Below are 25374 nucleotides of genomic sequence, written 5' to 3'. Positions count from 1 at the left end.
AGCTGTGTTCGACAATTTTAGGGCATTGTGCAATTATTTTATGCTTAAGTAAACTGTTTATATGGCCTTGAACAGAATCATCCTAATACTTGTGTAATCATCTTAATTGCACAGGTCAAATGTGTGACGCACTCTTGTAGTATAGAGCAAACAATTGGTTTCGATAACCATGAACACTGAATGGTGGCGAATTCTTTTCAAATGTCTTCGGCGCATGTCTGATTCATACACTATCCAAAGATTGCCTTACATTAAGCTTACACATGATGTTACTGCAACTGGCAATGCAGCTAAGAAGCTGTGCACTGCGTGTATCATAGCCCATGTGCAGCTTTCGGAGGTTAAACACCACATACCATACCATACATAACAGAAAGCGCAGATGTTCATAGAAGCAGCAAATGTCAAAGGTGTAGCATCTTTGATTAGAAAATGCAATGAACAGAGTACTGCAAACATAACAGTACTGTTGCACATTCAAAAATCAAGCTGCATGTGATAAGACATTCGCAAAGTTCGTGTGCTAAAGATAAGTGCTTGGCTGAGCTGCATTGGGCACTTGGATGGTATAAACAGGCAATATTTCATTCATCAGATATTCTATCAAAAGTAATTTATGCAGAGTGCCATTATATAGCAGTCAATGAGGCGATGTTGCTGGGTCAACTTTTCACCATTGTTTGAGTTAACTTAATGTTGTGGCAAGACATCTTTGAGATACAGAGTAGTAAACAGACTGTCTATTTTTCCATTCAAACAATATGCGGTGCTGGGCTCGAGTGAAGAGACTCAATACCCAGTGGCTTCAGTGTGACAAAAGAGCATGCATTAGACAAGGACAACATACACCTATGACCAGATCTGCATACATAGCATTGACAGTAAAACATTTGCATCTCTGACCCTCTGTCAGGTGTTAACTTGATCATACATTGTTGGAGCCCACTGCAAGTTTGGAAGTACCAGTTCCCCTTGGTACTTCCAATACTTCAAGAGGTTCGATGGAACCTTGCTCTTTCAGGGCCAACCTTGTCTACAGTATTTCACAAGGGCGATGCACTCGCCATCCATAGACTGGTGTTGACGAACTGCTTCAAGGCCGACTGGTGTGTTTTGCTTGATGCTGCTGACAACCTCACTCACATACAACTGCACTTGGTTTTCCTCATTGGTGGATGCTGGTGTGACAGGGGCTCTTGAAAGAGTATCAGCCTTTGTCAGCAGCTTCCCCGCAACATACAGAATCCTGTACTGGTACCTCATGAGCTTTAGTCGAATCCATTAGATTCTTGGTGGTAAAGCATCGACATCTATGGAACCCAGCAGTGACGTGAGCGGTAAGTGGTCAGTCTCAACAGTGAAGTACAGGCCACGGACATACTCGTCAAACCGCTTGACTGCCCACGCAACTGCCAAGCCTTCCTTTTCCATCTGGCTGCACCTTTGTTCCGTTGGTGTGAGGGAGCGCAATGCGTAGGCCACAGCTCTACGCTCCCCGCTCGGATAGTCTTGTAGCAAAACAGCACTCAAGCCAAACGAATTAGAATCTGTGGATATGATGGTCGGGTGCAGTGGGTGGTAGTTCGCCATGCAGATGTTGAACAACGTCATATCCTTCAACTTCTCGAACGCATCCTGCTGGGCTGGTCCCCACGCCCACTCACCTTTCTTTTTGAGCAATCCACGAATGGGTGTCGTCACCTCTGACAAGAGTGGTAAGAACCATCCCACGTGGTTGGCCATGCCCAACAGTCTGCAGACACCAGCGACATCGACCAGAATTTCAGTGCGCCTGACAGTGGCAAGCTTGTCTGGGTCCGGCAAGATACCACTGCCACTAATAACTACCCCAAGGAACTTGACGCTTGTAGCACCGAATTTGCATTTCGACTTACTGAGGGTCAGCCCAGCGTTCCTAAGACGACCCAGCACTGCTTGAAGCCGGCAGTCATGCTCTGCCCGGTCTCGGCCAAAAACCAAAATGTCGTTGATCATATTTGCGACGCGGTCTTGGCCTTCAAGAATGCAGCTCATTTGGCGCTGGAAGTATTCCGGGCTGGACGTTATCCCGCATGGCAGCTGACAGTAACAATAACGTCCAAACAGCGTGATGAATGTCGTTAATCCTTGAGATTCTTCTGCCAGTCTTACTTGATGAAAGCTGGATGTTGTGTCAAGCTTCGAGAACACTTGTGCATTACCCAGAAGTCCCAAAACTTGATCTACAGTGGGCAAGATGTGGCGCTCTCACAACATTACCTGGTTCTGCTTGTAAGGTCGACACAGATGCGGTATGAACCAGATGTCTTCGGTACAATGACCACAGGGCGCACCATGGTGTAGGCTTTGTCATGTGCCTAATCACGCCCTCCTCTTCGAGCCTGTCAAGCTCTTCCTTGATGGCACCGTGTAACAGAATGGGCACCCTTCTTGGGACTAGCAGTGAATAAGGGTCAGCATCTGGTTTTAAGTGCATAGTGTACGCTTCCTGTAGCTCGCCTAAACCACAAAACAGCTGGTCTGATGTCGCCTGGTTGTTTTCGGTCTCGACCACAGGATCCATGAATTAGACCCCACCCAGCTCTAGGATGGCAGGAAACCTCAGAAGTGGCCCAATAGGTGACCGAATTACGTATAGCCACTGCTTCACGAGCTTGTGCTTCCACTGCAGAGTGGCGACAAACGTTCCTAGCACGTCCAATGGTTGCCCCGCCGGTCCCGCGAGCTCCCCTTCTGGTGCCTCGAGACGTGGTGGAATCCCAGAAAATGTACTGGGGACCACTGTGACCTCTGCGCCGCTGTCGACTTTAAAGCACAGAGGCATTCCGTCAACATTTACGTCGACAAACTCGACCCGGGCTCCGCTACTCGAACCGACTGTACTTAATTCCACAAGGAAAAGTTTCTTGCCACAGCACACTGCTGCAAAGTGTAGAACAGAAAGCTGAGCTAGTTGGTAAGGATTCATTATGCAGGACACTTTATTATTCATTATGAAGAAGTGTCCCTTCTTGCTGCTTTTGTTGCAGGTTGCGCGGCGTGCGGGGCATTCTGGGCACAGACAAAAAGACCGTTCGCAAAATCCGCAAGGCGAAGAAGAAACATGCACTGCGTTGTGCGTCTCTCGCTGCTGTGGGCGGTTCTGCATGACTTTCGTCGTGTCCACGTTTATTAGCCTGGGATGCGTTATCACTGCCTGGGAGAGTACCGAAAGATTTGCTCTTTCCTTTTCTGTGTCTTCCGCCTGACGAACACACACGAGCGCTTCATCTAATGCAAGTTTTTCATAGCGGCACAGCTTGCCCAGTAACTTCGTGTTACGAAGATTAACAATAAAACGGTCGCGGACCAATCGCTTTTCTATGACGCGTGAAGCATAGTTGCAGCGCTTCACCATGTTTCCAAGGGCCATGAAGAATGCACCAGCAGTCTCACCTGCCTGTTGAAAGCGTCGGTGGAACCTTGCGCTCTTATACATCTCGTTGGCAGGGTGTACGAAATACCCGTTGAGCTTACCGACAATGACACTGTATCTTGCGTAGTATTCGTCCTGTACTTGCAATGAGCATAGAATATCCCATGACCTGGTTCCCATGCAGCACACCAGTGTTCTGATGTGAACTTCGTCACCTGCTGCGTGAAGACCTGTAGTGAAACTGTAGTTCTCGAACTTTTGACGCCATCTTTGCCAAGTCGCCGGGTTCTCGAAGTCAAATTGAGGGGGCGGTTGCAAGTGGGGTGCAGCAATTACTATGAATCCCTTGCCGGCAGCCGCAAGTGGCTCGCTGTCCTTAGTATTGTCGTCCCTAGACATCGTCCTCATTTTGAAACAGATCCATTATGCAGTACTCCCCAAGATCGAAGATCTTGGGGAGTACTGCCAACAAACATGAAGCCGTTGCTAAACTTTCAATCCAAGCATTCCAAAGTAGTAAAAAACGGAATTGCCATGTCGTGCCTTAAGTCTTCCCTCACCAGATCCTGCATGCACAAAATGAGCGCCAGTTTTAATGCGCAGGTCCGGCGCCTATTAGAAGCAGGTTATCCTAGTGTAGCAGTGGCCACTGTGGCTGAGCGCCTAAAGAAGTCGCTTTCGAGAGGACGGACGTGATTACAGAAAGCAGTAATAGCAAAAAAAGAGTAGTGGCTATTCCGTATATTCATTCAGTGTCGCACAGGCTTAAAAAAGTTGCAAGTAGATATGATGTTAATGTTGCTTTCACTGCTCCCAATAAGCTAGGTAAGATATGCGCTGCCGTACAGAGAAAAAAGGAGCGGGTAAAAGGCAAGAAACAAACAGATATTTTTCCAGTGAAGCACAATAAGAACAACAGTTTTACTGACTGTCGTATGGGTGTGGTTTATAAAATTCCCCTTAGCTGTGGCCAGTTCTACGTAGGGCAAACGGGACGGTGTATCAATCAGAGGTTAATGGAACATAAAAGGTCATTAACCGGTGGATCGCCTTCTAATCTTTCGCTACATTGCCGGGATTGTAACTGAGTTAGATGAATGCGCGATATTGTACAGGCATAAGAATGAAGATACCCGTCTTATGGTAGAGGCATGGCATATTTATAATGGTGGAAGTGCATGCGTGAGTCAGCCTTCGATTACTTTACATAAGGAAGAGATTAAGTGCCTTAACAGTTATCTCTCACTTAGGCCGGCACGTGTACCCAACTGACACGTGGTGTGACCATTCCTGAGCATGCGCAGATGAGTTTTGTATCTTCTTTCTTTTTTCGCCTCAGTGCTCCCTTCAGGTGATAGTCGGCGTTCGTGTTGTCCCCTTCTCTACTCTTGTGTCCTGTCTGCACGCCTCACTTCTATTTTGCATAATGAATCCTTGCCAACTAGCTCAGCTTTCTGTCGTTCTGAAACAGATCCCGCTCCTGACACCATGTTGAGACGAGAGGAACGACGCAACCTTCGGATGGGCCAGCAATGAACGAAGTGCCGGCGCTGTTTATTGACGTGATATATGTACACGAATGTGTGGAACCACTTCAGTGACGCCCTCTGTTAGGTGGGTAAGCAGCGTTGGTGCTAGTGGTGTTAGTGGCGCCACTGTGGATTTAATGTAATAAAACACAACACTACAGGAGGGTTCATGAGGAGATACAGAACATGCCTGAGAACTATGGTTAAGTATTGCCCAAGGGGCAGACTGCGGAGAGACGACTGTGGATGCACTGATCCATACAAAATGCAAGTTCATGTCAAGACAGCACATAAAGTTATAGCACTTCTTGCCTTGCTATGAAAGGCGAAATCCTGACTGAATGTAATCGACTTGCTGCCCACTGTCCACTGTTCAGAGAGGGTGAAACAAGCGTATAAAATATCTCATTTCTCACTATACTTTAATCCACTGTAATGGAGATGGAACACATTAGAGACTGGTCCTATGATGACTGCAGTGATATTTGCTCTGCGCTTGAGCAGGGAAAATAGGCCTGTCAACGCTGACCCACTTCTACCTATTGACTACATTGCCTGAAGTGCTGACTTTAGTCTTTCCCACAGTGGCCAGAAACCGATGCCGCACAAGCACTGCTTTTTGCTGTCCTGCTGGATCATAAAATTATAACTACAACCAATTATGATGGCACAATTATGATACAACCGCAACCAGAAATAATGGTACAACCGTAACCTCTGCGAAAGAATTGAGCCACTTTGTAGTGAGACAGAACATCCGGAGCAGTGCCATGTCAAACACTGGCAAAGCCAACATTCATTACATGCTACTGAAAAGAACTTGAGAAATGGGTCCCTTAGCACTTGTATATCTGGACAAACAGCTGACCCAATGGGTGCTCTCAGGGACTCTGTAACTGGGCGTCCCTAGCATGGATAGATTCAGAGCGTGAACTACTAGAACACAGGCTAAGGCACAAGAAAAGACAGGACATGGCGCTACTCGCAACTGCAAGTTTTATTCGAAAGAGTAAAGACTTTAAAACCCGGCCCATCCTACTTCATCACTTGTCATCATCAAGTGCAATAGTATTTTTGGCGTGATAACACCGATTAATAGTCAGTGTTTTGTTGTTGCTGTTGTTTTGCTTTTTTTATGATGTTTGATGATGTCTGCTGAAGTAGAGCTTGTGGAGTTTATAGTCATTAACTTTTCAAATGACTCTGAGCTGCAAGTAACGCCGGGTCCTGTCTTTTCTTGTGCCTTACCATGTGTCCTAGTAGATTCGCGCTCTGAATTTAGCCATGCTTCATACCAACTCACCCACTTTTCACTTTTGATCATCCCTAGCAGCAACGGTTGCCACTTGTTCAGGACTACTGAGCCAATTTATTTAGCTACTGAAAATTATACCCAGAGGAAAATATTTACTATCAGCTGCGTGAGAACCAAAGCTACTGAAGGAAGTCCGCATAAGCATTGTATGCTATGCATGGATCAAAAAGTTCATTTATGTGTATTAATGAAAAAAGACCATACATGATACATCTTGTGAGACACTTCAAATTCATTTGGAATGTTTTGCTTTCCAAAATACAGGTCTTAAAGGGACTGAAAACTGGCCAGAATGTGTTGCGAGAAGTAGATGGAAATGAAATTACCATGATTTATAGTGATAGAATCTGGCACACTATTAGCAATTTAAGTAGGAATTATAATTTTAAATTGACAAAGAAAGTCTCAAAAACCAGTAAGTGGCGAGACCTGGCAGTGAAATAAATCTTGGTACTTCGAATGTATTCTATGAGATTACTGTACGCAAGTCAACTGTTAAGTACATCCTAACTATTGCTTAAAATTGCAGTTGGTATATTATTAGACACTCACGCATTATTCTATGCTTGAGAAATCAAAAATGCTTGCATGGCTATGGCAACACGCTGAACTCCATACCACATGTAAAAGTGTCGTTTCATTTTCGATCCGATTGGTTTCGTTTCAACAGATTAAATATCAAAGCAGTTAGACAGGAAACCATGCAAGCACGTAGCTATTATTGCAGAAATCATGTAACAATTTGGAAAACATGAATCGCAGGAACATGGACTTGATAACCAAAATCATATTTTTTACAGCACGACCACACTTGTCATCTGCCTCCCACTAACACCGGCGTATAATCACTATTGCGCTCACCTATCCCCGTTTTCAGCATGCCTCCAGTGAACGACTATATCCTCACTGCAGATCGAGAAATTCTGATGAGTGTCATGAAAATTGGTTGTCAGTCCTTTTAACCGTAGTCTTCAACTACTGTATACATGGAAAAAAGCCCTATACATTTCACTAACAGCACTCGTATGGCCAAAGCCTTGGTTGTGCTTTATGAAACACTTGAAAACAGTGCGGCTTTGTAAAGGAGCAAACAGGTACAAAAATGAGTGACAAATTATTCACATCTGGCCATTGGCTAGTTAACAACGAAACCGAATGATGTTTTTTCTTTTTTCATTTATTGATACTGTCAGCCCAACTTTGGGCTATTACAGGAGTAGTAGGTGACAATACAAGCAACAATATATTTACAGGATAAAGAAAATAAAAGTACATTTTGGGGAATGCACTGATAGTAATACCATGGCAAATACGGCACGTAATACAATACCTAGGTGATTACAGTATTAACATTTGGCCGAGTTATGGTATGCGTGTACACACGTGCTTTTGACACTTTCAAGAAAGCTGTGCATAGATGACGTCCTCACTAATGAGTCTGATAATAGATTCCACTGTATTGCTCTCGGAAAGAAGCTGTATTTAAAACAATCATTGCGAGTAGTAGGAGAAGGGATATACATGCTGTGACGATGACGAAAATAGTTACTAGGAGAGAAGTGAAAATAGTCATCTTTATCAATTTTAACATGGCCATGAAAATAAGAAAAAAACTTCAGACGGTTATACTTAGTTCTAGACTCTAGGGAGGGAAGTTCACATAAGTGGGTAAGAGAGTGGGAACGACAATATTTGTTAAAAATAAATCGCACAACACGCCACTGAATTTTATCCAGCGTAGACTGATTAGATGAAGTGTATGGGTCCCACACAATTTTTGCATACTCCATAACTGGTTGAATCGAAGTTTTATATGCCAGGCATTTTGCTTCAAGGGTAGCATTATACACATTTCTTCTAAGCGACCACAAGGCTTTCTGGGCCTTAGAAGATACGTAATCAATGTGTTCATTCCAGTTCAAATCCGAGGTAAGCTTTAAACCCAAGTATTTAAGTGTTGATACTCTTTCTAACGAGACACCTTCAATGAAATAAGCGTAATCAATAATACTCCGTTCTCTAGTGATAGACATGTAAACCGTTTTTTTTTTTCCAGATTTCAAAACCATTTGCCAGCTGTCACACCAATTTCTTACCTTTTGCAAATTTGAACTTAAATCGGTCTGATCGGCAGGTGATTCAATATGGTTATATAATACGCAATCATCTGCGAAGAGTCCGATGGAAACTGTAATGTCTTGCAGCATGTTACTGATAAATAAAAAATAACAAGGGGCCCAATACACTTCCCTGGGGCACTCCAGACTCTACAGGCAAAAAGGAAGACCAGTATCCCTCACATGAGACAAATTGGTCTCTATGGCTTAGGTAAGACGAAAACCATTCGGATAAGCAAGGGTTGCTGAACACAGTTTTAATTTTTAATAGCAACTTGGGGTGTGACACCTTATCGAAAGCCTTGGCCAGATCTAAGAATATTATGTCTGTTTGGCCTCAGTTATTTTATATGAGAGATCATGAACAGTCTCTATTAGTTTAGTCAGTGTAGAGGGTCCCTGACGGAACCCGTGTTGGCATTTGTTTAGGATGTGGTAGTTGTCGAACTAGACCAATAGTTGCTTAGATATTATATGTTCAAGTAGTTTCGAACAAGCGCTAGTGAAGCAGATCGGCCTATAATTTTTAATGTCCGATTTGCTGCCACTTTTATGAATTGGGATAACTTTAGCATGCTTCCATGCGCTGAGAAAGGAATATTGGTTAACAGATGCCTGAAAAATTAGTTAGAAATTTAGAAATTCACTCTGCATACCTTTGTAAAAATTCATTAGGAATTCCGTCAGGCCCCGTATTTTTTTTAGTATTCATATTGAGTAAGAGGTCAAATACACCCTGTTCGTCAATTTTTATATCTTGAAAAGGCGGCCTTCCAGATTCATCTGTAAAATCGGGCAGGAAGCCGTTATCGTGTGTGAAGACTGACGAGAAGAGTTTAAATCCTGTGCCTTCTTTAGAGCACTATCTCCAGTTTCAAGCGAACGAGATGCAGCTGGGGGGTTAATATATCGCCAAAATTTTCCAGGGGCGTTTTTCAGAAAAGATTGTAATGTGACATTATAGAACCTATTTCTAGATTTTTTTTTATTAGCCCTTTTAACTCTCGACTAATACTAGAAATGCAGCTTTTGTCGATTGGCCGGCAATTCTTTGAAGACACTTTTCGCTTCCGTTTTAGCTTTCTTTTTGCATGAATTATCTCTCTGGTTATCCAGGGATTCTTTCATTTAGTTGTTCTGAAACGTTTTGGGACAAATCTTTCCACACAGTGCTTGATCATGTTTGAAAAGAAATTTCATAGGTCGTCCACACTTGCGCCAGAGTGAACAAGGCCTAGGAACTTATCTAACGAGACTTCGAGGTAATCTAAAATAGATACACCATCGGCTAATGTAAAGTTCAAGGCCGGTATTTTTGATGCATGGAGGAGTTTGTGCACAGACAAATTTAAAGACGTCACTACCATTTTATGGTCCGAAATGCCATCATCGATGTCACAGCTCATAATAAAAACATAGGCGATTTGAAACGAAAACAAGATCTAAGGGCATCGAAGTTTCCACGCGCACTCTTGTGAAGCCAGACACAATTTGAGTCAGGTTATAGTTCTTATTATGGAGTATCCGAGGGGCGTTACTTCGACGTCAGTCACATCCGGATGCAGCCATGTTTCTGTTATTACCGTTGCATCTGGATCGTGCTCTATTACAATGCTTTCTAGGCTATTTTGTTTGTTAAGTACGCTCCTTGCATTCAGGTTAATGATCTTAATGCATGCAGATTTATTTTGGTCGAGTCAGTCTGTACCCGAAGCCGAACGAAGCGCCGCCGCAGGAGCTGGGTACGCGTATCGGCGACTGTTAATATGATCCCGGATGTAGAGCACATTGTTAACTTTTATTTTGTCAAAAGCCCATGTCGCCTTGACTCCGGTTTTTCTCTCCTCCGCTGTTGACTTTCACAAGTTTTTCCGAGCAGTAGAAACTCTTTTAGAAAAATCTTCTTGCACGCTGAACGCGTTTCCCTTTAATTTCGAGCTGAATATTACGGCGCAAGGGTGCTTTTAGCCAGAGAGCCCGATTTCTCACATTAGTTTTATTTACATAAGAAGGGGCTAAAGACCCATTTTCCAAGCATTTGGCCCCAGAGAAGCCAAGCACAAGGCCAGGGGAAGCTTGTACCCATTGCCTCACCGTTGGATACCCGATGGCACTGGGGATAGAACCCCCCCCCCTCCCGCATGCGAGGCGGATGCTTAAACTACTAGGCCAGAGCTGTGGAAACAGAAGAGCCTGCTAAACACTTTGTAGTGTTCTGAGTCAAAGCATGTTTAGGACAATTCAGTGACAAGTAACTGGAGTGCGTCTGATGTACCCTTTCAAATACCTTTCCATGTGAAAGGGACCTGGATGGATCAAAAAGTTCATTTACATGCATTAGTGACAAAAAGCACCATAGCTTAAAAGCCAACAAACAAAGACACTAAGTACAACCCAGGGAAAATTACTTGTACTTACTAATTGAAATAATGAAATTAGAAATTATTCGAATTGAAAGTGGATAAAAAACAACTTGCCACAGGTGGAGAATGATCCCACGTCTTCGCATTACGCATGTTCAATGCCCCAGAAAGTGGATGGGAAGACGGCGCCATGGTAGCCGAATTGGTAGAGCATCGCACGCGTAATGCGAATACATGGGGTCGTTCCCCACCTGCGGCAAGTACAGCTGGCGGTTATGAGGGCATGGGTGGGGCTTCACTGCAGACTTAAATTGTATCCAACTATACCCAATTGTGAGGGCCGCCACATTGTATTTTAATTGGCTTCGCCATGCTTAGCTTCCAGTGGCCCGCTCTATAGCATCCAAGATTGGGAGGTGCATGCTTTAGAAACATCCTTCTTTATCGAAGGCCATGCTTGCTCTTCCTTGGCTGCCAAAACGCTCCTGGGGATGGAACTATTTCTTGTTTTGTTCTTTTTTCAGTCAGCACTATAGTCATAATAACTTAATGCAGGATGCATTCTAATTTTTCTTTTTAAAGTTTTGGTTGCTATTTGCACGTGATGTGCCTACAGCGCAGATGTGTCTCAGAGATGTTGTCGCTTCTTTATATGTGTGCGTGCAGCTTCACATTTGTGTGATTGGCACCACCTCATGTGATTTCGCGAGAGCCAATTGGTGCGAATAAACATGGCTTGTTTCTTCGATCTCTGTGGCAATTTACGGAAACAGAGATCGCCAACACGGTGATGCTCTTGTCAGACTGCATACGGACAAATCACTCTACTGCAAATCCAAGAAAATCTGATTGCCTCCAAGAGCACTATGAGGCAGGGCCTTATTAGAGATTTTTTAAGTCACTCTAACCTAACACATATACAGTTAAACCTCAATATAACAAAGCCAGTAAAATTGGCAATTTACTTCCATTATATCAAAATTTCATTGTATTGAAATTAAACCTTTTATGCAAATAAGTACAGCCACCGATCAATTTTTCTTACATGAAAAGAGGCCGCGGATTTTTCGAATTATCAGGCGATCGAAAAAAGCAAATCTGATTGAAAAATCTATTAATTCTGGTAAATTTGGGAGTTGGCAATGAATGATATGTTTCATGCCATGTACGTTGGTATCTTCACTACGAATTACCGTAAAAACCCACATATAATACTGGGTTTTTTCCCTATTATTAGCATCCCTAATTTTCACCTCGTACTATATGCAGATCCGAACGAAAATTTCAGTCAGAAATTTGGGCTAGAAGTTTTGGTTTCGTTATTGATGTGTGGCTATGGCTTGACTTCGTTATTGCTGCGTGGCTACGGCTTGGCTTCCTTATTGCTGCGTGGCTACGGCTTGGTTTCTTTATTGCTGCATGACTACAGCATCATTTCTTTATTGTTGAGTGCGCACCTTGGCAGCACACGTGCAAACCGTATTTTGCGAAGTTCATCTTTTTTATTCCGCATTGAAGGACCAAGATGTCCGGAGCACGACAACAGTACTCGGTTGCTTTCAAGAGAAAGGTTATTTTAGCCACACAGGACATCGGCAACAGTGTGGCCGGGAAGCAGCTTGGCATCAACGAGGGAAGCATTCGTGGATGGCATAGACAGAAGGAAGCCCTTTTCACATACAACGGAACGCGAAGAAGCTTTCATGGCCCGAAGAGTGGGACATGCCCGGAAATCGAACTCGCCCTGACGGAGTTCGTACGCCAAGAGCGAGCCATGCATCTAGCTGTGAATGTGGAGCTGATGCAGGCAAAAGTGAAGGAGCTTGCAAGAGAAAAAGGGCGACCGAGCTCCGCCTTCAAAACAAGTTTGCACTGGATTTATTGCTACATGTGTTGTGCTGGTTTTTCCTTCTGCCGCCAAACTTAGATTTCGCAGAAGCTGCCAGAATCGTTCAAAGAGCTGCTTTTGGTTTTCCAGCGCCACATTATTTCGCTGCGCAAGTCCAGGTAGTACTTCCAGCTAGGGCAAATCAGCAATGCTGACCAAATGCTGGTTTATCTGGACATGCCATTGCCCCTCAGCATGCACGAAAAGCGCTCTAAACAAGTTTGTGCCCGGTCCGCTGGCAAAGAGAAAACGCGAGTTACCGTCATGTTGTCGTGCACGGCAGATGGACGCAAGCTTCCGCCCATTGTTGTCTTCAAGCGCAAGACAGTGCTTAAAGATGAGGAGCTGCCAAAAAATGTCGTCGTGAGATGCCACGAGAAAGGCTGGATGAATGAGAATCTTGTGCTCAACTGGATAAAGTCCGTCTGGTGTAGGCGGCCATTTCGCCGACTCAGTGAAGAGGCTGCTGCGCGAATCTGGCACTGAACTCGTTCAGTGCCAGATGCCGTTGTTGAACATCTGCTCAGATGAACCTGCAGTGACGCCGACCGGGCGGCTGATGTGGGCTTCACCAGCCACGCTATGCAAGTGGATTGTGGACGCATGGGCCAGCATGCCAGTGGACCTTGTGCGTCGTGCATTCAAGAAGTGCGGCATCTCAAACACGCTCAATGGCACAGAGGATGAGTACCTCTGAGAAGATATGTCCGACAAGGAACTATCCAAAGAGAGCGCAGCTGAGGAAGACAGCGATTGAAGTGCGAAGTGCAATTTAAATAAATGTTTTCCTCAAGTGTTTCTAACTCGTATTATACGCGGCTAAAACTTTTTTTTTTTTCATTTCACGTCCAAAAAATTTAACCTCGTTCTATATGTGGGTTCATATTATATATGCAGGTTTTTACGCTAAGTGAAATCGACCACGCTTTCGCACGCACTCCGCTCCTACGGCCAAGAGTGTCGCCCGCACTATCAGGAAAAGTGCCGGCAGCGGGGAGCGAATGCTTCGTCTGCCTCTCACTCCGGGCGGGTCACCAATACTCGAGATCATGCAACCTCAAATACTAAATGTGCGGTAAGACAGCTTACATGGTGCCATACAGTCTCGGCACGCCCACTCTTTGCATATTCAGCAGTTCAGGGTACTCGGCTCCCTATGCGCTCAGTTGTGCTTACAGCCATGCCCAGCCACGGCCGAGACGTGCGGCAGAGATAGAGACGCATGCCAACTTACCCACCACTAAGCTCCCCTCCCCTCGCATGTGCTAGATTCCATCACCACATGCTCGCTTCCCTCTTTTTCGTTCCCTTTTCTTGCACAGGAAGGCAACACTCGTGAAGCCATCTTTCTTCTCTCATCCATAGGTTATGATAAGTCAAATACCTCGTTTATCGGAATTTCATTATATCGAAGTTCATTATATCGAGGTTTAACTGTGTATATATTGTGAGTGCTATTTGCGCACATCGTCGTCATCTGTACATACTACTCACCATCTTGCACCGTCAGGGTTCCTATAGAGCTCATGCCTTTTCGCGACCGATTTTTCAGACGAATTTAAGCCCCCGAGTTCGATTTCTCAGGCTAAATCGCTCATTCCAAGCCATGCTGATCTTGGGGGCCACCATTTTGGATTTTCTACTGGCTTGGCTTCCAGTGGCCTACTCTATAGCATCCAAGATTGGCAGGTGCACGCTTTCAATAGAGAACGCGCGACATCATCTCGTCTCAGAGGCCATGCTCACTCTTCCTTGGTTGACAAAACACTTCAAAGGACGGCAGTTTTGTTTGTTTCTTTTTTCAGTCAGCAATATTTGTCATAATCACTTCCCTGTGTGCAAAAACGCAACTGAAGTTGAATGACGCCTGTCGTGAACGTGCCGGTTGAAACGCAATGGGCGTCTTGGGCACGTTCATGCCAGGCATCACTCAGATCAAGTCAAGCATGGGCTTCATCTTAGGTTGCGTTCTTGCATATGGCGGTAAATGAGGGATCCATTTTTTTTTTTAATGTTTCTTGTGCTATTTCCATGTGGTGTCTCAAAGATGTCGCATCTTTGTGTGTGTTTGTGCAGCTTTGCATTTGTGTTATCAGCACCACCACGTGTACCACTTTCGTGAGAGCGAAGTGGTGCGAAAAAACGTGGCTTGTTTCTTTGATCTCTGTGGCGATCTTGGGCACTGGAGATCACCGACGTGGCCACACTCTTGTCAGACTGCATACAGAGATGACGCCGCTCTTGCGCAAATCCAAGCAAATGTGTTCGCCTCCAAGTGTAGTATGAGGAAAGGCATTATTAGAGATTTTTTTAGCCTGATCTAAGCCTAATAAATGTTATTTCTGGATGAGAACAAGTTTTTCGGACTGTTCGACTTTTTGGACAATTTTTTGGTCCCTGTGAGGTCGACAAAATCGATCGTCGACTGTAAACGCTTTTCATTCTAGCATTTCTGCATACATCTCCTTAATCTTTTCAAGCGAAGCTTGCATTGGCTCACAAGTTTCGGTGGCGATGTAGTCACAAAAAATCCAGTTGCTCCCAGAGCAGCTGCAGGAAAGGGCTGTTTGACGAGTTGCCAGCAGCACCGGCACAGCAGTGTGAGTCAGTAATAACGATTCCAGCTGCATAGGCACGAGCTTACGCCTTGCACGCAACCGATCAGAGCAGTTTCGCTTCCGCCTGGGAAGGAAAGTGCAGGAAAGGATTTCACGTGCGCTGCCTCACCGGCTTCGTTCTCGATCAGTTCATTCTCGGAAAACAGATGGGAGGGTCACGCGTTGTGCATTCTCCTGAAGAACCGGCAGCCTTCGACAAGTGGCGGTGAGAACTCGCCCATGAAAGGGCTCACCATCGACGTGCCAATCCAGCCGTTAAGGCCTAAATATAGTCCGACGTAAACATGTGCACATGCTCCATCACATTGGTGAGAACAACAGCGTCTGTAGTTTGACCGATATAGACTATGGTCTATAGTTTGGCCTACGTAACTGGATGCAGCCAACGTGCTCCGACGCACCGGGCGCATATCAGCGCCCATGCACTGATAACATCGCACTATAAATGTGCCTCTAGAGCGGCCCATGCCAAGGCGATCCGACAGCAACGAGAAGATCCTGAGCTGAGGGAGCGGGATGCCGAAGCAATCCGGCACCGTTACCTGTGGGTTACTTAACCATGACGAAGGTCAGGTGCATGCAAGACAAGCTTTGCTGACCCCGATTTTCCAGTAAGGGAAGGGTTGGCTATATTTTTTCACTTCCTCTAAACTTCTCTACGTACCTTTATTCACTACCTATGCCTGTAACGGATCCGGTCGTATCAATCTCTTCCCTGCATTTTTCCTACTAATACTTGAAACGTCTCTTGCATATCTCGACCGCTATCCGGTTAATGCTTCCTTCCACTCTAAATCCAGGCACTTCTGGAAGGTGTGTAATACCTACGGGTATTATACACCTCACTGGGTAAATCCCTTCGCATTCCATTAAGCCGTGCTGAGTGGTCTCCACAGTGGACGCACCCTAGCACCATCTAGTGACATTTCTAAACTTGCCCAGCGTATATTGGCTGTCACACCCTATGAACAGCTTTTTAAAACAGCGATACTTCGCACTTGGCAAATCACCAGCTTCGCCAATATGACCAACATTATTATGCCCTGCAGTTTGCTGACTCTCGCAGTCGAGTTAACTTATTCCTTTGAGAGCCATGTTATTTTTACTTTTGTTCCCTGCTTACAAATGCATTTTTTTTTACTTTTTCTATAACACCTTCACTTTTTCTATCTCTTCTATAAGCTGAACGCTGACAGCTACATTTTATTCAGAAAGTATACGATAAGGAGTTGGGACATTTTTAGTTTTTTTTTAGTCTAATGCATACCTCTACGATTAGTACTTAACGATTTCACCAACATATTGAACAACAAGGTAGTGGAGTAAGTGCACACACGCACACACACACACACACACACACATAGTCAGTTCTCAGCTATCTCCAGGCTTACAGACCTAGGTCGTTGGGTATATCGCATGATACTTAAAGGGGTTGGGACACCAAATTTTGAGGCTATAAAAAATATGTTGTAGGCTGCTTCCATATGAAAAGACACTCTCAACGAGGTATTGGATGCTGCAAACATTTCAAAATAATTTTAATTCAGCTCCAAAAAGTCATTAAAAGCTGCTTCTCGTGGTCGAGACCCATCGCTAGCGCATCAGTTATGACGTCACAGTGGAGGAACGAAAATGTTGACATCATAGCACACCAGCACAAAAACGTGATGTATGATGAGTAGCGATGAAATGCCGATTACGGAGCCTGCTGAGCCGAGCGACCTCGCATAGCCTCCACTATGACTGAGCTACAGGCATATAGAAATCCTTTCTTAACCCTTTCGCTGTCACGGACGTACCGGTACGTCATCGCGCTTCCCCCCCACAGTGTCACTGACGTACTGGTATGTTCTCTATCGTGCGTTCAAAATTTCGCGCCTGAGCGCAAAGCTGGCGCTCTTAAACTGGCCACGCCATCTGTTGACTCTTTCTACAAGTTTGTATTTTCGCCCCGACCTGTGAAGTACATGTAATGAAGAGTACGGTGCGACTGCCACTCCCCCCTTTCTCTTCGCTGAGTGGCGCGGTGGCTCCGCGTTCGCTGGATCATGCGTCGCGCGCGAGTAGTTATGGGTTCAAGGGTTGTTCTGCCATCTCCACTGGTTTGAAGGTTTTTATTTTTCTTCTGTTGGTATGTTTCCTACGGCGCGTCAAGTTCAGGCGCACGTGCCGTTGCCTCTCCGAAAAGAGTGACTCGATTGCTGCTTTCGCTCTCCCGCCGCACCGTCGCTTCCGACTTGCAGCAGTAAACGTAAAGCCCTTCGAACTTTGTTTTAGCCTTTTTCCATCTCCCTCTGTCTTCTTGATCACACAACGTCCCATTTCTCTCCGTTGTGCTAGCGACTGAAAGCGCATCCTTCCTGCGCGCGGTTACTTTTGGATAGCTGAGGAACGCGGGACCTTCGTCTGCTCATTGGAGCGGTGGCTCTTCTGATTCAGAATACGAGCAGAGCTCGGATTTGGACTCGGACAGCGTCTGATGCAAGGAAGAGATGAGTTCTGCATCGTCAGATTCGGATGTTGAACGGATGTTAGTCAGGCTGATGATGATGATGATGTTTACTAACAACAGCTGCAGAACACTGAAATGTGCATATTGCATTGACTATGTTATTTGTATACCAATCATAATCAAAAATAAATTGCTATGTTCATTCCCTGTTATGCTCGTTCCCTGAAACCAAGCCGACACTGGGGGTGCGTCACGGCCAGAAAGGGCCGACAGCGAAAGGGTTAATGCAAAGAAGGGGCAAGGCATGCAGACACAGGAGGAGAGAAGTCGACAACACGAACGCCACACGGCAGCCCGCGAACGCCAAACTGCGTGCGGCGAGTTGCCGTGCCGGTAATGTGGACGGGCCTTTACGTTGAGTGTACTAGCCAGCCAACTTCGAAAGGGACCAGGATATGCGGCGTTCGTGTTGTCCGCTTCTCTCCTCTTGTGTCCGTGTCTGAATGCAATTGCCTCTTAATTTGCGTTATGAATCCTAACCAACTAGCTCAGCTTCCTGTCATTCTAAAAATCCACTCTCTATACTACAGGCTTCTAGAACACTGTAATCAAGCTAACCCTGGCCCCTGGCTAACCAAGACATGCACAGCACTGTCGTGGAGAGCAGTTGACGTAGCATCTGCCAGTAGCATAGTTCGGCAGCTCGGAGCGGTCTTTCGTTCGCTTGGCCTTCCTCATTGTGAAGGCCCGTCCACGTTACCAGCACGAAAACTCGCCGCACGCTATTCGCGGGCCCCCGTGCGACGGCGGTTTTGCTCGCGAACGGCGAGATTTCCTCGCCATAGAGACGATGGGCCCGGGACTCATTTGTGCAGCAGCCGTACGGCGAAGCGGCCAATCAGCGACCGAGGAGTGTTCACTATGGCACCGACGGCAGCCTCACCGGCTCTGATTGTTCGGCGCCGCCGATATCGTCGCTAGGCCTTTTTCGGTTCACTTCAAAGCTAAAGCTTACGACGCTTCGGAATGAATTTCCGACTCTCACAAGCCGCAATATTTTCTTACTGTTGTTGTCGCTCTTCGCAATAATTATAATAATCGCGACATGCACTTCGAATCGCCATTTGTTTACCTCTGCTGGCAGAGCACGCGTATGCGCGAGCAGACGACGCAGCATAGTTTTACGTCACTATTTTTGTGACCCACGTGACCAAGCCGTGTTGCGTTTCCTCTCTTATGACGTCATAGCATCACCCGGAGCCCAGAAACCGAAACCGAAATCGCTCGGTATAATAACGCTATTATTAAATTATTTATCGGGTATACATGAATCCCGCGGTGTGTATCATGCTTCCTGAAGCAATACGCAAAGCTTGAATTGAAGAATGCATGAACGAAAATTTTCATGTCTCCACCCCTTTAACAGTTTCATTAAAAATTAGTAACACCTCAATTGTTGCAACACGACAGGTGTTACAGATAAACTCTGCAAACTTGTGGAGGTTGTCCATATAAGCACTTACATGCTTAAAAATGCTGCCACCATACGACAACAGTCAATTTGGGTCATGATAAATATCAGGGAATCCAGGGAATGTAAAAGAGAGCACTAGTGGTCTCAATGTGCATGTGGTGATGAAGGACAACACCAAAGGGTTTAAGGCCTTACTTAAAATTGTGGCTTTTATCTATATACCGTACACCATAATGTAAGACTTGAGGAGTTGGCATATTCAAGGAGCATTGGCACTCACTTTTGTTGCCTGCCAGCCTGCTGAAACCCTCTGGGTGGCAATGACATGGCAGCACCTGGCAGCGCTATGGGGGGTCGTGGATACAGCACTATTGCTGGAGGCACCATCGGTGGCTCCCAGGGTCTTAACGCAGGGCGCGGCAGCATAACCTGCATGTGCACAAGGAATGAGCTAACAGATGGTACTCAAAAAGCACTTCTTGTAGCGAGTGCACTACAGTGGCACAACACAAGTTACAAAACTAACTGTTTATTGGGTGGACCTGTGGCCAACAAAAGCAAGTGTCACTAACCCCAATGATAGCAGCAAGCACACTCGTCAACCGTCAAAATGTGATCTGCGGGTCAAGTGCGTCGACCTGTATACATGACTCGTCGAAAGCTCCAGCATAATCGATGGTGCCTGCATGCCTTCCAGAAAGTACTATACAATTCATGTCGCACATACAATTTTATTCCACAAAGTTCAATAGCAACAGACAATGTATAAAAAACCAGCGATAACCTTCAAAAAACTTCAGATACAGAATGGCGTGTCTTGCTCTGAGTGATAACATTGCAACACAGATTGGCTCATGGAAAACATTCAACAAAAACAAGTAATTTATACACAGGTCATTATCAGCCAACCAGAATGTTGTGTGAACACTACTTAAAGGGACACTAAAGGCAAATATTAAGTCAAGCTAAAGCTAAAGTGATAGATTATTGCTCAAGAACATTTAAGGCATTAATAGTATTGAGAATAGAGCTTAGTAATCGAGAAATTCACGTTTCGACAATGGGACATTCAAATACTAGTCCGATGGCATAGCGACTAGAACTCAACCACTGGCAATAAAAAGTTCATTACGTTGCATTAAATGACAGAAAAAATGCTCCTTGTCTCCTCCTGTTCGGTTCTTAAAAAGAAAGAACCCAAGGATACCCAAGCACTTCCTACGAGTTGTGAATGCGAAAACAGTGTATGCTCAGTGGCGTTCAATTGAACGCCACTGAGCGGTCCGAGTATTACGCTGCGAGTAATGCATCATAGTGGTACGTGCTGCCCAAGCCAGCAAGCAGTATGTGGTGCCAACACCGCATGCCACCATCGTCCTGCGCAATGAGAGACCAAAGAAGCAGCGGCAGCCATCAAGGCTGGCAAGCATGTGCAGCAGCAAAGCCCAGTGGGAGTGAGAGAGAGAGAGATACATACACCGTGCACCAGCTTCCGAGAGCGAGGTGGTGGCAAATGCACATCAAGCGACTGAGTCACTGATGACAAGCCATGTCACTCTGCAGCATCGCGGTGCCATATCTGCTCTGTCGAGGTGCGCTGGTGACGTGGCATCACTAGCGTCAACTTTTTTCAAACTTATTACTGACATGAATAAACTGATTATGGTGCGTAATGAGAGTTTGATAGCTAGGCCTGCTGGCACAAAGAATGTTAATCACAGGCTTGAGCACCCTTCAAGCCTTGGACAACAATCACAGACCGAGAAAGGCCAGACAAAAATGTTTAGATGTATTGTGTCACTTGAATGCATGATGGTGAAGTAATATCCCCACAGCTGAAAGGGCCACTGCACTAACTTTCTGGTCAAGCGGTTTGACAAATGTGAACAGATCAGTGCATCACTATGGTAAAGTGGTGGCCATATGAGTAGGGGGCAAAATTTTTCCACAGCTCATATCACCGCCAAACACTCCACCAACAACATATGCCACATATATGCACATGCCACCTAGGATGGCATCATCTGACAAATGGCAAAAGGCAGCCCTCGCTGCTTTTTTCTAGCAGTGCCAAGATTGTCTCGATGATGTTTGTGACCAGGATGGTTGCAGTGGACTCATCGAAATGGTGGTTTCAGAAAAGTGGCTGGCTGTTCAAGTCCCCAAAACCAATCAGTGATATTTTTCTAAGAAGCTGTCAGAGGCAGAGAAATACGATGTAAAGCCTAAGAAACTTTTGCTTCATTGTAAGCCACAAAAGTGCATAGTTTTCGGGATCTCGGCATATGCCATTCATGCTGACAATGTGGTTGATATAGATGACTTCATAGAAGCCATAAAAGCATTTTAGGGAGGGGGGGGGGGAAGGCTCACATGGACGCTAAAGGCAAATACTAACTCGACGTGGCCTGCTTAAATGCCATTCCAGAAACTTCACAATGCTTGTTTCATGCCAAGAAAATACTATGTTTATGAGAAATTTGCATCTGCAGGGTCTGAATACCTCTATCGCAATTCAAATCTCCAGCAGCCCAACCGGGGAGTGGCGACGTCGCATATGCCATCACTGCGCTTGTGGCAAAATGATGCCTGACAGATGGTGATATGGTGTTGTGTACAAAACGCAAACGCCCGGCCATGGAGAAACCAAGCCATGACAGAGTGGTTGATTCGCCGCTGCAGCTGCTACAGGTCAAGTGGGATGGACCATTTGGACATCCCACGACATCACATGGAAGTGGAATTCTCTGCTACTTGCAGTTTGTGCGAATTTCGCGAGCCAGTAAAACCAGTGCAGCACTACGCAATAGCAAGACTACTGAAACGCGAAAGCGCAGGCAGCGCATAGTCAAGCAAAAATGAAACCTTTCGACCGCCTGTGTCATTGTCAAGGGTAATCAGTTTTTTTTTTTTTCTTCTGAAAATGAAATAGAACTGGACAAGTACAGTAAAACCTCGATATATCGAATTACTGCATATATTGAACGCTTTATATATCACTTGGAAAACTTCATGCATTTTTTATTTTTTATTTCAAACAGGGTCGGGTGTAAAATTCATATATCGAACTCCGCCACCCCAGACCACGTGCGCTCTGTTGAGAGGCAGCAAGCTTTCCCACGACACCTTTGAAGATAGCGGTGGCACGATGGGCATTTTTGACTGCTGCGTCCTATAGCTGCACATATCGATTTTGAAGAGGCCGCCATCTGAAAGTTGCCGTGTACCCACGCGGTGGCTTGGCTAGTTCGACAACGTCAATGACACATTGCACTTGCCGCACTGATTCCCCATCAGTGCCGCGCTCTGCGCTTTCCGTGCCTCGCGAGAACTGGCAGTTTGCATCCGCAAAGATGTGAAACAGCGCACGCTCACTGGGCTCACTAATAGATGCCTTGGAATATGCCACCTAATACCTTGTTACTGACAGTGTCTCAAAATGCTTCGATTGACGGACATGTATGTATGTGTGTATGTATGTATGTATGCTTTATTTCCACAAAAACTAAATACAGCTTTGCGGGGGTAAAGTGGGGAAAAAAGCTGCTCGTAGCAGCTTGACCAGCCCCAAATACCCTAAATAGAAAAAAAATAAAAGAAGGGAGCAGCAGAGCGGAAACACAGTTTTCCCAAGTACTTACATATTCAAGCACTACAACATATCATGCATATGCATCGCAAATCAGGCAAGGAAGAAAATACAACAAAAGCAAGATGTGAGCAAGCAAGCAAAAACACAAAATCTCACTGCACTTCAAAAGCATATAGGCATTGTACAACTCACATATGAGAGAAAAAAATCAAGAATATCAGGAGAAGAACAAGTTGCAATATCAATTTTATTAATAAGATCGTTTAATAACCGAGGTAGCCTGGAGCAGAGCATTTGTGATCCATAGTTTGTGCACGATTTTGGTACGTGCCAGTACTTTGGCTTTCTTGTGCTGTATGGAGTTTCGTGTAGTTTTAAGTAAGCCATAGAAGTAATGTAATTTATGTTCTTTTTCTGTTCATTTTTATATGCAAGCACTAAACGATACTTAAAAAGGGCCTGTACTTTCGGTGTGTTAAGTTTATAAAATAAATAAGCTGAAGGGAAATCGTGTGGTTCATTACAAATAGCGCGAAGAGCCTTCTTTTTTGCAGTGTGTACAGCCTGTTGATATTTGTGTCAGAAGTGGTAGCCCAGACAGAACAACAATAATTTAAATGGCTGAGAAAAAGTGAATTATATAACAAGCACTTAATAGAGCGAGGAAGATAGTTCAAGGAATAAAAAATTCCAGTGATTTGTGAAAGCTTACTTGCAAGAAAATCTATATGGCTCTGCCACATCATAGTATGATCAAAAAATACACCTAGCGATTTTTACCGTGTGTACAAGTTCAATTTTAGAATTGTTCATTAGCAAATCTTCCTCTAGAGTAATTTGCGTGTTCTTAACATGGAGATCACAGCAAAAGTAGCGGCCAAACAAAGACCCTGCAGAGGTTCATCCCGCAAGCGCTGATGTTGCCTCGCATGCAACTTCAACTGAGGCTGTAGCTACACTAGCTAGAATGGGGAAGGGTGGCGAGCAGCACGCAGCGCCTACAGGATGCATTGAAGCTGCCAACAGGGGGCGCGCACGAGGGGGCGCGCACGAGGGGGCGCGCACTGACGTTTACATGTTTACAGGCTGTTGTTTACAGAGAAACAGCTTGTTCGTTGGAAAGGAAAAAATCAACCGAAAAGCTGGTGGAACAGGGGGATATGAGAAGCGATCACTGAATGACAGAAAGCATCCCGAGAGCACAGGCAGGCAAAGAAGCCGCTGTTGCCGCAGGATGAAGTAGCCAGTAAATAGGAAATATACAGGGAGAAAAAGTCTATGATTCACATACCGGCGCAAGCAAAGATAAAAGGAGAAAGTGAACGTTGGTTGTCAGAAATACATGAGAAAAAGAAGGCCGCACCTAGAATATCTTGGAACAACATAACATTATTAGGCAGGAAGTCAATAACAATACAACATATCCTAGACGAAGATGGAAACAAACTGGAAGGGGAAGAGGCATTAAATTACATCTAAAAAATAACAGCCGAATCTTTCCAAGGCAATGACGAGGAAGTATTTGAGGAAAAAAAGAGCATGAAAGAGAACCAGATGGAAAAGGAGCTGGTGCTTACAAATTTCAACTTGAAGAAAGCCGAAGAGAAAATTCCTAAGCGCACAGGAACAGGGCCAGACGAGGTTCCCATTAGGCTGATTAATGAACTAGGACCAAAAAGTAAGGAAGCTCTGGTGAAAACAGTGAAAAAGTCTTTAAAAGATAGACAAATACCAGAGAGTTGTCGACAAAGTAGTATGAATTTAATTTATAAAGGTAAGGGGGAGAAAGATTCACTCATATAGACCATTGACCATTACATCGGTAATACACAGGCTAGCAATGCAGACAATCAAATTAAAGCTGCAAGTATGGGCAGAGAAAAATGGCATTTTGGGATAACCAGAATGGCTTCAGAATAGGTAGGCATTTGGATGATAATTTATTTCTTCTTACTCAGTGTATTGAAATATCAAGAGTAGAAAGCAGACCGTTATATGTGGCCTTTTTAGACATTACAGGAGCACATGACGACGTAGACCGCAACATGTTGTGCGATATTCTGGAAGGGGAAGGCTTAGGTGACAATTGTCTACAGCTTTTGAGAGAGATTTACCTAGAAAATACCGTTTGCGTTGAATGGGAAGGGATGAGGAGTGAGGAGAAAGTTGATATCAACAAGGGATTGAGGCAGGGGTGCCCTTTATCCCCGCTGCTGTTTATGATACACATGGTGAGGATGGAGAGGGCGCTGGACGGAAGTAATATCCGGTTTAACCTCTCACACCATCAGGCGGGTACAGTAGTAGAGCAGCAGCTTCCAGGTTTATTTCATATGGATGACATTGTGTTGATAGCTAACAAGCAAAGTGTTTTTTTGCGAAGTCTGGCTAATATCTGTGGACAGGAAGGTGAGAATTTAGGTTTGAAATTCAGTGTTAGAAGATCAGGTGTTATGGTATACAATGAAAACAGTGAACTGGCAGTGTCAATACAGGGCCAGGAAATAACTCGGGTAAAAAAATATAAATAGCTTGGTATATGGATAAACGAAGGCAATAGGTATATGGAAACACAGGAAAAAACAATAACAGTAAAGCACGGGATACAGAG

General features: G+C 44.9%; 1 protein-coding gene across 2 annotated transcripts in view; it reads right to left on the bottom strand.

Annotated features, from left to right (window-relative positions):
- The window catches only part of LOC126536378 (poly(A) RNA polymerase GLD2-like), a 149676-nt gene that overhangs the window by 101915 nt on the left and 22387 nt on the right, over positions 1-25374 (bottom strand). For both annotated transcript variants that reach the window (XM_050183314.3, XM_055073131.2), the window contains one exon: positions 19452-19600. In XM_050183314.3, coding sequence (XP_050039271.2) covers positions 19452-19600 — 149 coding nt within the window. The remainder of the gene's footprint in view (positions 1-19451; positions 19601-25374) is intronic.

The sequence above is a fragment of the Dermacentor andersoni genome, chromosome 3 (assembly GCF_023375885.2).
Source record: "Dermacentor andersoni chromosome 3, qqDerAnde1_hic_scaffold, whole genome shotgun sequence".
NCBI lineage: Eukaryota > Metazoa > Arthropoda > Arachnida > Ixodida > Ixodidae > Dermacentor > Dermacentor andersoni.
The sequence above is the reverse complement of the archived record's forward strand: the minus strand, read 5'-3'. Positions and strand labels throughout refer to the sequence as shown.